We start from the raw sequence: 13,507 nt of genomic DNA on the forward strand, positions 1-13,507 counted from the left end.
AAAACTCAAGCTCCTTCATGCCTTCTCCCTGCTTTCCTTACCTGCTCTAAACCTTCTCTAAACCTCCTTGGCAAGAAAGTCCTAATGGGGTTTCCCACTCTTCCTTCTACTTCCAAGCTCTGCATCTATGTTCCAACTGTACCCTCTGCCCTGAATGCCCTTCTCAGTCTTATTCTCGCTTTGCTTGACTAATAACCTGCTCAATATTTTAAGTTGGACCAGGTTCTCATCTTCTGTAGGCCTCTTTCCCTGAATACACCAACCATCTCAGCTGCATGTGCATATATCAACTATCCCACTTTACTTGTTGAGATAGAATTATCTTCATGCATGTTTGACTCCCCACTAGACCTTGATGATAGGCATTAGCTTTTTCATCTCAGAATCTCCATCTTTGTGGAATGAATGAATTCACAAAGTATACACACTTGAGTCTGATAAAAGCATGTACCACAAATCAATATGGCTCTAACAGGACCTCGATTCCACATAAACTCATATCTAAAAAGCAAAGTAGAGGCACCCCTGTATGTCTGGAGGCTATCACTGTTCCTGCTAAGCACAAGAGATCTTGACTGGGTAAGATCCCACATCCACATTTCCTGCCAATAATCCTTCCGTTGTTCCCTAACTTCTGCAGGAAAAAGTCCAAACTCATCTGCTTGGAATCCAAGAATACCATAATCTGTCCTCGACATAATTTTCTGGCCCTCTCTTCTTTTGTACAAACCTTCTGCCTCTCCTTAGATTCTGCATCAATACTTTCCACCTTCAATGCCCTTGTATGTAATATAAGGGCCAAAGGGGGGGAAAAAGCTCCCTTTTCTTCATCACCACTTAAAAATAATGATAGCCATTCTTCAGGTCTTAGCACTGAATCACTCCATTACAGCCAAAAGTAATCATTCCCTCTTTTAAAATTCTATAGCACTTATGCTCTGCACTTCTTAGTTAACATTATGTACTTAACATTTGCATAGTTCTTTACAGCCATAAAACTGCCTCATATTTTGATTACTCTTTTCAAATATGGCTGTTATATCGATACTCAAATTGGCAGCTCACAGAGGTCAGCATCATGTCCTTATACTTTTGAATGTTGCCGTGACTCTAAATCTTATTGTAATAAAGCATTTACTGAAAATGTTGATAACCCTATTTGGGGGTTTTGCATAGAAAAATTAATCATCAAAAATAAAACCAAGATTATATATATAATCTGAAATGAGTTTATTCATTTAGACCTCTTCAACTAGACATATATTTTTCTATAGGAGTAATAATACATTTCTTGAAATGGCCAGGAAAGGAAAAGTTGACTATGTCAGACTAACAAGCCAGAACCAAGGAGAAAGTATGTCTGCTGGTAAGACAAGCAGGGGAAAGGGACAGGGGAGGAGGACCAGACACCAATAGGTAATAGTAACTACCCTCACTGTTTCATCAACCACAGCAGTAAAGTCTTTAGAGAGTAGGCAACAGTTTGGTGAGAAATTAGCACCAAGGAATTCCAACAAAAGTTAATAAAGTCTTGTAAAAGGCACAAAAGAAAAGAATGGTTTTACATACTAATAAATAGTATTATTAATAAAGAGTACAGAACCACAGTGAAGAGGCCAAATTTTGATGTCAAATGTATTTTGTTCAATTCTGATCTTTTCACCACTTTTGGAAAACTAATATCCTCAATTTGAGGAACCTCGGTTTCCTCCTTTCATAGCTTGAGTTTAAGAATTACATGATATGGAAAAGTAATTACTGTATATTGTGCTGGCCAAAAAGTTCGGTTGGGTTTTTTATGTTACGGAAAAATCCTAATGAAATTTTTTGCCAACCAGTACATGGTAGGCATTCAAGAAATATTAGTTGCTGTTACAAATAACAATATTATTATTGTTGTAGTGTGTTGGTGGTTATCAATTGAGAATGTAGAGACAGGCAATATTTAAAATTCCTGGCTAGCAGGCAGACAGTGAGCTTCAAGGAAAACTCTCATCCATTACCGGACAATCTTGCAAGAATTCTAGAACTCCAGACTAACCACACCTGGCATCAAGTAGGAACACACTGAACTAGGTTTGGTCTGCAAAAGGTAGAAGCTTGGTCTCAGGGACAACTTTCAGCTATTAGAATTAGGCAATTAGGCACAGTGGCAGGCTTGTTACAAAGATCCAAAGACTAAAATTAACTTATTCAGTGTCCATCAGCTACTGAAATGCATGAACCTGCAGCATTGCAGGGGCTGAGCCTCCAGATGAACTAGGGGTAGTGGAGTAGGAAAGAGGATGACCAAGGCAAAGTGCAAACAAAAGCAGACGTAAGTTACTGAGCACCATATTCATCAGGTTTTCCAGAGAAACAGAACCAGTAGGAAATAAACATGCATGGAACTGGCCTATGTGATTATGGGGGAAGCAAGGAGCCCTGTGATCTGTGGCTAGCAAGCGGAAGGCTCGGGAGCCACCAGGGCTGCAGTTGCAGTCTGAGTTTAAAGACCTCAGAACCCAAAGAGCCAATGGTATAAGTTCCAATCCAAGTTTGAATCCAAAGATAGGAGAAGACCTGTCTCAACTCAAAGACAATCAAAGTGAATTCTCCCTTACTCAACCTTTTTTTTCTATTCAGGCCTTCAACAGATTGGATGAACCACACCTGCTTTGGAGAGGGCAATCTGCTTTACACTGTCTACGGATTTAATATTAATCTCATCCCAAAACACCCTTACAGACACACCTAGAAGAATATTTCATCAAATATCTGGGTACACACCACAGTTCAGTCAAGTTGACACTTAAAATTATCCCCCACAAGCACCTACTACTTATCAGGTGTTGGAAGAGGCTCAAGAACAGTGCCTCCTGAGGCTTAGTCTAGAGCTACGTCCAGAGTCGATGGGGATGTTCTGTATCATTCACTGTAGCAGCCACTAGCTATTTGTGGCTATTGAGCACTTGAAATGTACCTCATGTACCTGAGAAACTAAAGTTTAAATTTTAATTTTAATTCATTTAAATATTAAATATAAATAGCTACATATGTCTAGTGGCTACCGTATCAGATAATACAGGTCTAGGGAAAGAAGGTAATACACAAGTAAATCAACAAGTAAATCACACAATGTGAGACGTACACAGGAAAAGGATAAGATTCTGATTGAGGTAGGGCAGAACTTATTTAGTTAAAATGGTCAGCGTAGGCCTCACTGAAGAGGTTATGAATGTTTAAGCTAAAGCCCAAGGTCCTAAATCTTGACAAGGAGCAGCCAGATGAATAATTGAAGGAATAGATTCCAGGCAGGTGGAACCACATACACAAATGCTCCAAGGTAGGAAACTTCCTATTTGCTTTGAGCAACTGAATAAGCCACACTTGATGGAAAAATTGTTGAGGAGGAAAGAAAGGACAGCCTATTACAATAGTGGCAGGCCACCATAGGAGTTTGGGTTTTATTGAGATAATTTACAGTTACATTTTTAAACATCATTGTGACTAACTGCCATATGGAAAATATATGAGCCTACAAAAAGATGTATCGTGTGTGTGTGTGTGTGTGTGTGTGTGTGCATGAGCTTGAGTGAATGTGCTAGTTTGGCCCTCCTCCCAATCAGAATACAATCTCTTTAGTATTAGCATGTATTTGTATTCAGAAGGAATATGTACTTTGCATCCATATTAATTTATGTAAAATTAATGGTGTGTATATACATATGCTCTTGAGCTTTCTTAAGTATAGGAAGAAGGAAACAACCTGTTAAAAACAATGAAAATAAAGAAGAATTCTGCAGTGAAAATTATCTGATAGATACACGTCTAAGAAGTACTTAAACCAGTTACACAAATGAATAGCTGCATACAAACTCTGAAAGATTATCTATAAACTCTTGAGAGAGGTCATTTTCTGGTTGCAGAAGAAAGGAAAGGAGTAAGAACGTAAAAAGGTTAAAAAGACAACCATGAAACTGACTAATGTCAAGCAAAGGGGACCCACAGAGAAAGATTAAAGAAATTGGAGTTAATTAACTTAGGGAGTTGGTGATGGACAGGGAGGCCTGCCGTGCTGCAATTCATGGGGTCACAAAGAGTCGGACACGACTGAGCGACTGAACTGAACTGAGCTGAACTTAGGGAAGAAAAGATTAATAAACTATTGTGAGGATACATAGAGGAAAAAGTCTAGTTGGGGTTGCAGCACCACTGGATAGAAAACTGAAGCCCGCAGAATAAAACTGCAGAAGATGCTATTTATGACTGTGAAACTGGAATCAGTGAGGAAAACAGAGCGATGTCCTTCCATGGAAGTCTTTACTATAGAATAGATTCTCATCAGTCTCATTTGAAAGGTTTAAGTGTGATCCTGCCCAAAGGCAAGATGCTGAGAGGAATGACTTTTCAAGGTCCCAGGTGTCAGCCCAACAAGACCACACAGCGAATGGTGTGATGTGATTTTCTTTTGTTTACCCATATCTTATTGTTTTACACCACCATGTGGCCACACTGAGTAGAAATGCTATAAATTTTGAATCCGAACATAGGCCTGGAAAAATGTCAATAATAGATTCTCATACTTTTAGAACTGCACAGTCTGTTCAGAGATATTCAATGTGTAAAGTCACCTGGCATGAATATCTTTATTCATCATGATTCTTTTTCAATATTAATTTGGAAAACAACACTGATATTTGTCTTATAAATAACAACATGTCAAATTCTTTTATTGTGTATTTGCTATTTGATAGAAATAGGATTTGATTTACAATAAGCTGAATTCATGACATAAAAATCTTTTATTTTAGATGCTATTTATTTGAAAGCCAGATTCTGACCCTTTTACATTTAACAGATATATTAAGTAAACGTGACTTCAGAAAGAATATTTTTTTAATGAATTCAAATACAGTATCAAAAGAATAGTTGATTTACTTGCAGAAAAAAACAGTAATAATCAACACATTTTTCAAGACATCATGTTAAAAATAAATTTAAATGCAACACATTAAGCCACTGTGCTTCTTGGTACCTTTTTTCTTTCATTTATGTGATAAATACATCAGCATCCATTAGCATTTGTTAAGCTCTCGTATGAGCTAAAGGTTGCATTGGATTCTATTTAATACATTGGAGAAATCGCCAAAGCCCAGTCTGTCCCTTCATTCCCATGTCACCTCTACTAACAAAGCTTTCTGTTAAATATGGATGGTGAGGTAGACCTAGGGCCAGGCTGCTTGTGTTACAATCCTAGTAAACTATGTGTCATAGTTTATAAGGAGTTTAAGTTTTTTAGTTGAAGTAAATAAATAATGTTTTGTCATGTAATCCACAAATATTTGTTGTATGAGGACCACACTATATAGCACCTCATTAACAATGCCAGGTACTCCTTGGGCACTGCAGAGAGAACAGTGAATCAAATAGGCAACAATTCCGACCCTCAGGGAGCTTCCATTCCAGTGAAGACCCACACAGTAAATATTGGGGCTTTGGGGGCCTAAAGTCTCTGTTATAATTATTCAATTCTGCTGCTGCTTCTGCTGCTGCTGCTGCTGCTAAGTCGCTTCAGTCGTGTCCGACTCTGCGACCCCATAGACGGAAGCCCACCAGGCTCCCCTGTCCCTGGGATTCTCCAGGCAAGAACACTGGAGTGGGTTGCCATTACTATAGCACAAAAGCAGTCATAGACAAAACATAGACAGTGCACAAATTGATGAGCATTGCTATGTTGCATTAAAACTTAATTAACAAACCCAAGTGGCAGACCAGATTTGACCCACAGGCCTTGGCTGTCTGACCCCATAGTAGAAGAAGACAGTAATAAATACTATCAAAGTGAAAAATAACAAACACTAATGTGAAATGGTGATAAGTACCGTGGGAAAAGTAAAAACAAACAAGAGTATGAATAGGGTTAGAGTGTATCAGGGTCGTCCTTTACTGAGAAAATAACACCTGAGAAAGACCTGAAGAAGGTGAGCAAAAGAGTCATGGGTGTCTAGGGAAAGAATATTCTAGGACAGAGACTGTCAGGTGCAAAATCCCAGAGGCAACAGTGTACCTGTTCTTTTTGAGGAAAGCAGGTGGACAGTTTGGAGCAACTAGGAAATGAGATCAGAGAAGTAATATGTGACCAGATGGCATGAGGCTCAAATTCCATTTTAAAGACGGGTTTTCGCTCTGAGTGAGAATAGGAAGCCTTTGCAGTTTTAAGCACAGCAGTGACCTGCTCTGGTGCACTAATTTTAATGGGATCATTCTGGCTGCTGTATTGTGAATAGACGGAGGGAGAAGCAGGGAGTCCAGTGTGGGGTCTGTTGCAATAATCCTGGTGAGACATGATGGACCAGATGGTAATGCTGGAGGTGGTGAGAAGAGACAGGATTTGAAATAGGTTTAAGATAACCTGACCAGAATTTTATCTTGGATGGAATGTGAGACAAAGAGGGAAATCAGTGATGACACTAAGATTTTTGCCTAAGAAATTAGATAGATGGAGAAGACTACTAGAGATAGAGGAAGAAAGGAAGATCAGGGTCTCAGGTATGGAGATAAGATTAGGTATCCAAGTAGAGATGTTGAGATGGCAGCTTTAACAAGAGTCTGCGAATCAAAGAAGAGGACTAAACTCGGGGTATAAATGAATGAGCTGTCAACCCATGGATAGTGTTTAAAACCATGAAACTGGTGAGATCACCAAGGGATTGAGTACAGAAAGAAAGAGAATGGGTACAAGCATTGTGCCCTGGGAACTCCAAGGTTAGGAATCCAAGAAAATGAGGAGACGCCAGCAAAGGAGACTGAAAAGGGCAACCAGGAAGACAGGAGGGAAGTCATAAAGAGCAGAGCTGTGCAAGCCCAGTGGGAAGAGGATACTGGAGGAGAGAACAGTTGCATCAGTTATACTGGAGAGTGTGTGTAAACTAAAAACTGAGAAATAAGCCACTGTATTTAAGAGTGTGGAGACCATTAGCAGCATCAATAAGAGCAGTTTCAGTGAAGTGGGAGGAATAAGAGCTGAAGTGAGTTGCAGAGGGAAGTTTTTGTTCTTTCATTCATTTGCTTTTTTTTTTTTTTTTAAGAGAAAGAATTAAGATGATAACTGGAAGGGAAGTGAATCAAGAGAGGTTTGGGGGGTGTCTTGTTTTGTTTTAAGGTGGTAGGAAGAACAGCACTTTTGTGTGTTAGTAGAAAAGCTCCAAGAAAAGGAGAAATTTAAAGAAAGAACAGGAAGGTAAGAGAGAAAGAGCAAGAAAATTGCTGGAGGAGTTTCCATGGGTGGGCAAGACAGGATAAGATCTGGAGCAGAATTGTGGGTGGGCCGGATTCACATTCTGCATGTAAAGTGCTTCTCATGGTGCTCAGCACTTAGTAAATCTCAAAACAGACATATTAAACTACCAACTGTCAATTAAAAGGGTTTGGCTAAACCCTTTTAAACTGTCAGTGATCTGACAGTTCCAGTGTACCTACAACATTCAGTAGATGAATCAAAGTAAGTTGAATAGAATAAAGATGATGAAAGGAAGACATTTAGAAGTAACATTGAGTCACATCAACTAGCATCTAGGATATTAGTCTAAAGGTAAACAAAAGTCTAAAAGATCCCTGAAGCAATGTAGGAAGAGTGACAGGTTAGTGTTTCCTTCTGACTCATGATGAGAGTCAAGTCCCAGGATCCCGCCAGGTACTTGACTCCTTATAGATAATTAATCAATTATCTTTGCCTTTTATAAGTTCAACATGATGGAAAACCACTATCTCTTGTCTCACAAGCACTGCATGGCATAATGTTATTTCCATGACCTTTTCATGTTCTTCCACTGATTTTTACACTGTTTCATAAAGGCTAAGCTGTAGGGCAGCCATGATAGGGCAACAGACAAAGGAAGGTGGGGGGTAAAACCATCACTGCCGTTTCCACTGAGAAGAAATGGGGTTGGAGCAACTGCAACCCCATTGTGTTCCTAATATGAACACAGCTCTGTGCCACGTACTGGGAGAAACACACTACGCTTATGAAAAATAGCCCAGCAAACATGGAGCTCTATGAAACTATAGTTTGTTATCTTTTTATGATTATAATCATTGGGCTTCACTGAGGGCAGGTAGCTAATTTCAATGAATCTTAATTCTTCACTTAATTTCAATATAGACTTGGAGATGTATTCCCTTGGAAAAAGGACTTGAGCCCCCAGGTGTCATAAAATCATACTTAAGAACATAGTAAAATTTGACCACACGTTGTAATAGAAAAGCAACTTTTGGAAAACATTAATAAAAACAATAAAACTCCTAATTTTGCAACGATGAACTCAAAATCAACTTACCAAAACCTTTACAAATGCAGGAAAGCTGAGAAGCCCACTGTAGTAACCTACCTCCTCTCCTCTCACAATTGTTCCAATCCAAGGACAGAAATGACTAACATGATAGAAACAATCCATTTAGATTTTACTTAACTTGAGCCCCTGTGTCTATGATCCAGGGTTAACTGTTACAGTTCTTGTATATCTCAAAACTGTGAAGTTTCTTTCCTGAACTCTGCTCAATATTTTTAGTACAATATGTATGTTGTTCCTGAAATATTTAAGCGGACCTGTGACTAGAATGTGTAGAAGCTGGTGTCTGACTACTGATTGACACTTATATCTAGCTTGCCACCTGTTGCTCAGCTTAATACTCTGTTTATCTTAGAGTTAGGTAAACGATGCTACATCTGGCCCAGGATATGTGTTTTGTAAATAAAATCTTACTGGAACACAGAAAGTTGTCCTTATTTATTTATTGTTTACAGCTGCTTCTAAAAGGCAAATGTGAGTAGTTAGGGCCAACAAAGCTTAAAATATTTACTATTTGACCTTTTACAGAAGGGGCTTCCCTGGGTGGCCCTAGTGGTAAAGAACCTGCCTGCCGATACAGGAGACATAAGAGACATGGGTTTGATCTCCGGGTCAGGAAGATCCTCTAAAGGAGGACATGGCAACCAACTCCAATATTCTTGCCTAGAGAATCCCATGGACAGAGGAGCCTGGTGGGCTACAGTCCATGGGGTCGCAAAGAGTCAGACATGACTGAAGTGACTTGGCAGGCACTCACGCCTTTACAGAAAGAGGTTTCCCATACCTTGTTTAACTAATGGCTGGTGTCCTCATTATGCAGTGCTTGTCTGGGCCGTATTACATATCCACATGCTGACAAAAGGAGGAATCAGAGTGCAGATCAAGTCTTCACCTCTGAGGACCCAACATCTATGAATTTAGAGCGTACTGCCCTCGGCAGTAAGATTTTACATTTGCCTTGATATTTTAAATTCAGAATTTATGAAATGTATTTCTATTAGGTGACAAGCATCTACATGTCAAGTAGATTTCCTTTTTGGGTTATTAAAGGAAGAAAATTTACAAGGGTTTCTGTGCTAAGTCGCTTCAGTCATGTCCGACTCTTTCCAACTCTATGGACTGTAGCCCACCAGGCTCCTCTGTCCATGGGATTCTCCAGGCAAGAATACTGGAGTGGGCTACCATGCCCTCCTCCAGGGACAAGTGTTTCTATCAAAATGCAAATATCTGAAATTTACTTTGCCCCTCTCTAGTCTAATTTTTATAACTTGTGTTCTACCCTCTATCAGTTTGTGTGATATGAAAACCTCCTAGCTCATTTCATCTTATCATTAAGCCAGGGCTTTGAAAAATATAAAAATGTTTCTAAAAATTATTCTTAAATTATTGCCATTTATTTTGAAATGTCAGTGGATAGATTCATTTCAATACCACATGTGTGAAAAGAGAAATACTGAACAGAAATAATCCTTCAAATGGTAGTACTTTTTCCCATTGTTAATCTTTAGAGTCCTAATTTTTTGTCTGTCCTGAGCGAAAATCTAAGCATTCTAATTCTTCAACAGAGTACCATAGTAAGTTTATAGCTTCTCTGTCTTAAACAATATATATATTTAGGGAAGGAAAATTTCTAATTCAATTTACAATTATGTCAAGAAACAATACATATCTGCAGGCAAAGATAAGAAAAACATTCAGGGTACCAAGTGATAGATCTGCTTAAGTAAATAAACTTTTGGTACTAGTGATTAGGCACACAGGATTATTATATGTTTAATTGGCCAATGTGACAATTTGGAATTACTTCCAGTCAGGTTTAATTGGATTTGGAATCTCTGGAGGAAAGAAATAGAGAAGCCTAGCAAAGGAAAAGTCATAAAAGTAAACTGTTTTTCCAAAGGGTGCTAAGCAATGAATTAATATCCACTGCACAATAGTTTTTAATATCCCCTCAGCTTAATAAGACTAATGTGGTGGTTATACACACTAGATTCCAAAACTAATTCAATGAAGCACCAAGGCCAGGAAAGTGAAGTATTTGTTTTTTGTTTTTTTTTTTTAATTTACCAGAGTCTGTTTTTTGTTGTTTTTATTGTTGTTTTTAATTTTTTTATTATTATTTTTTTTTAACTTTACAATATTCTATTGGTTTTGCCATACATCAACATGCATTCGTCACGGGTGTACACGTGTTCCCCATCCTGAGCCCCCCTCCCACCTCCCTCCCCATACCATCCCTCTGGGTCATCTCAGTGCACCAGCCCCAAGTTTCCTGTATCCTGCATCTAACCTGGACTGGTGATTCGTTTCTTATATGATATACATGTTTTAATGCCATTCTCCCAAATCATCCCACCCTCTCCCTCTCCCACAGAGTCCAAAAGACTGTTCTATACGTCTGTATCTCTTTTGCTGTCTTGCATACAGGGTTGTCATTACCATCTTTCTAAATTCCATATATATGCGTTAGTATACTGTATTGGTGTTTTTCTTTCTGGCTTACTTCACTCTGTATACTAGGCTCCAGTTTCATCCACCTCATTAGAACTGATTCAAATGTATTTTTTTTTAATGGCTGAGTAATACTCCATTGTGTATATGTACCACAGCTTTCTTATCCATTCATCTGCTGATGGACTTCTAGGTTGCTTCCATATCCTGGCGATTATAAACAGTGCTGCGATGAACATTGGGGTACACGTGTCTCTTTCAATTCTGGTTTCCTCGGTGTGTATGCCCAGCAGTGGGATTGCTGGGTCATAAGGCAGTTCTATTTCCAGGTTTTTAAGGAATCTCCACACTGTTCTCTATAGTGGCTGGGCTAGTTTGCATTCCCACCAACAGTGTAAGAGGGTTCCCTTTTCTCCACATCCTCTCCAGCATTTATTGCTTGTAGACTTTTGGATCGCAGCCATTCTGACTGGCGTGAAATGGTACCTCATTGTGGTTTTGATTTGCATTTCTCTGATATGAAGTATTTGTTGAGTTGGAAATTTTTTATTTTCAATTTTAAGATGACTAGTTAATCCCAAGGTGAATAATCTCTATTTTAGGTAAAGTCTGAGACATGACTAAATACCAGTATGACAGCTATATATGTTATGCTAGATTTGAAGGTGTTCTAGAGTCCATAAAGTAACTGTTACTCTATAAATGCTTTGAAGTTTATTAAGAGGTAACCAAAACAAAGCATTCTCTTTAAATATTCTTACACTATGGACATGAGTTTGGGTGAACTCCAGGAGTTGGTGATGGACAGGGAGGCCTGGCATGCTGCAATTCATGGGGTTGCAAAGAGTTGGACACGACTGAGTGACTGAACTGAACTGAACTGATATAAACAGAAAATCCATGTAGAAGACAAATGGCATGTTGCTTCTCTTCTAGATTTAATTTCAGTACCAAAAAAAAAAAAATAAAAAAGACGTACTTTCTACATTCTAAAATGTGCTTTATGCTTTGCTTAATATTAGCCTAGTCAAATTTAAACAAGATCTTCTTTGGTATTTATATATACTGCCTGCTATAGTTTTCCTTCTGTCCTACCTATAAATTTTCTTTTTAATCTGTCCTTGTTCTTAGGAGTGCCATGATTGCTGACTACATGTTCTGGCTCTGTGGAGGAAGCGAACATGGTATAAGCAAGCTCATCAAACTGTACTGGCAGGTAAAAATTGATGTCCCAACCAGGGAGGAGGAGCCCGTTTCATTTTTAGAACCAAAATGAAGGACTGGTGCTTAAAAGACTGCTAGAAAAGGTAGCTCTGGGCATATCAATCAGAAGGACACTACTCAGTAGTATGTATTTATAATGAAGTAGATTTTCTGAGGCTAATTTTAAGGGCAAAATTCAAGGTTGTTAACCCTTGCCCCATACTTCAGTTTTACAACCCAATATAAACTTTAGACATCCCAGGAACTATGTTCCCAGACATGCTGCTATAATGACATGATCCTTTAAAATATGAACATTTTGTTTTCATAGATTCTTTTTGATCTGTGAACTGTAAAAGCAAATTCTAGAAGTAATACCAATTACATAATAAATAAAAACACAAAGATCCATTGTATTTGTGGGGCAATGTAGCATCTGAAACACTTAATCCATTATAAACTGCAGATCTTCTTTCTTATTTATTATTCAAAACAGCAAGAAGAAGTCATACCAAAGGTCAACTAAATGTCAAGAAGGGAGTCACAATTTCTCAGAATTTTAAGAATTTGTTGTTGTTGTTCAGTTGCTAAGTTGTGTCTGACTCCTTGTGACCCCATGGACTGCAACACACAAGGCTTCCCTGTCCTTTACAATCTCCCAGAATTTGCTCAAACTCATGTCCATTGATTTGGTGATGCCATCCAACCATCTCTAATTCAGTCTCCTTCACAACATACAAATCTGTTCTTATCCTATTCTCTCCCCACAAACTGTCAATGACTTTCTCCTGAAATACATTTAAGGTGAGGAACTCATTCCCCAAAAAAATAACATCTAACTCCCTAATTACTGAACTACTTTCCTCATTAAAATAGATTTATACTCCCTTAAAACTTTCATCAAGTGGTTCCCAGTGAGGCCACATGGACCAAATGGAAACCCACTTCCAAATGAAATGTTATCAAATATTTAAAAATACAGTACAGAAGCCTCTTCCAAATCTCCTCTCCAAACTGTTTGTGGTCTTTTTTTCCTTTGTATTTCAACATGGTTTAATGTAATTTAATATGAACCTTATCAACCAACTAGAATAATATCTGCTAAGACCTGATATGTAAGATAGAAATAATTGTCAACAGTCTCCTGATGCTTCCTGATATTTTTCCCACATTTTCAGTATTGTGTCTTGGTGCCTGGTTTTCTGTTTCTATATCACCTATTATCCTTGTTGAACAATAAAGTACTAGGTTTATCATATAAAATTCTTAGTAATTTATATGGTTCCATCTGAATATTTGGAGCTCAACTCACCTGCTATAAAAAGTAAAGATTTAAATTAGCCCTAACATACTTGAAACCTGTAAATTGACCTTCAAAGTGTGTAAAATTTAAGACTTTATTTATGTAAATGAAAGACTTTCCTAAGGAAATCTAGACCATGCAAAACAGTAGTTACTTGTATGTATGTAAGCAAATAGTTGTAAAGAATTGCCAGATGTGGAAAATAAGCAAATAATATCTA

General features: G+C 38.1%; 1 protein-coding gene across 1 annotated transcript in view; it reads left to right on the forward strand.

The window, feature by feature from the left end:
• Window positions 1-13,507, forward strand: part of SPATA16 (spermatogenesis associated 16) — a 245,750-nt gene that overhangs the window by 143,957 nt on the left and 88,286 nt on the right. The window contains 1 exon segment of the mRNA XM_045166072.1: window positions 11,913-11,997. Coding sequence (XP_045022007.1) covers window positions 11,913-11,997 — 85 coding nt within the window.

This window comes from Bubalus bubalis, chromosome 1 (assembly GCF_019923935.1).
Source record: "Bubalus bubalis isolate 160015118507 breed Murrah chromosome 1, NDDB_SH_1, whole genome shotgun sequence".
NCBI lineage: Eukaryota > Metazoa > Chordata > Mammalia > Artiodactyla > Bovidae > Bubalus > Bubalus bubalis.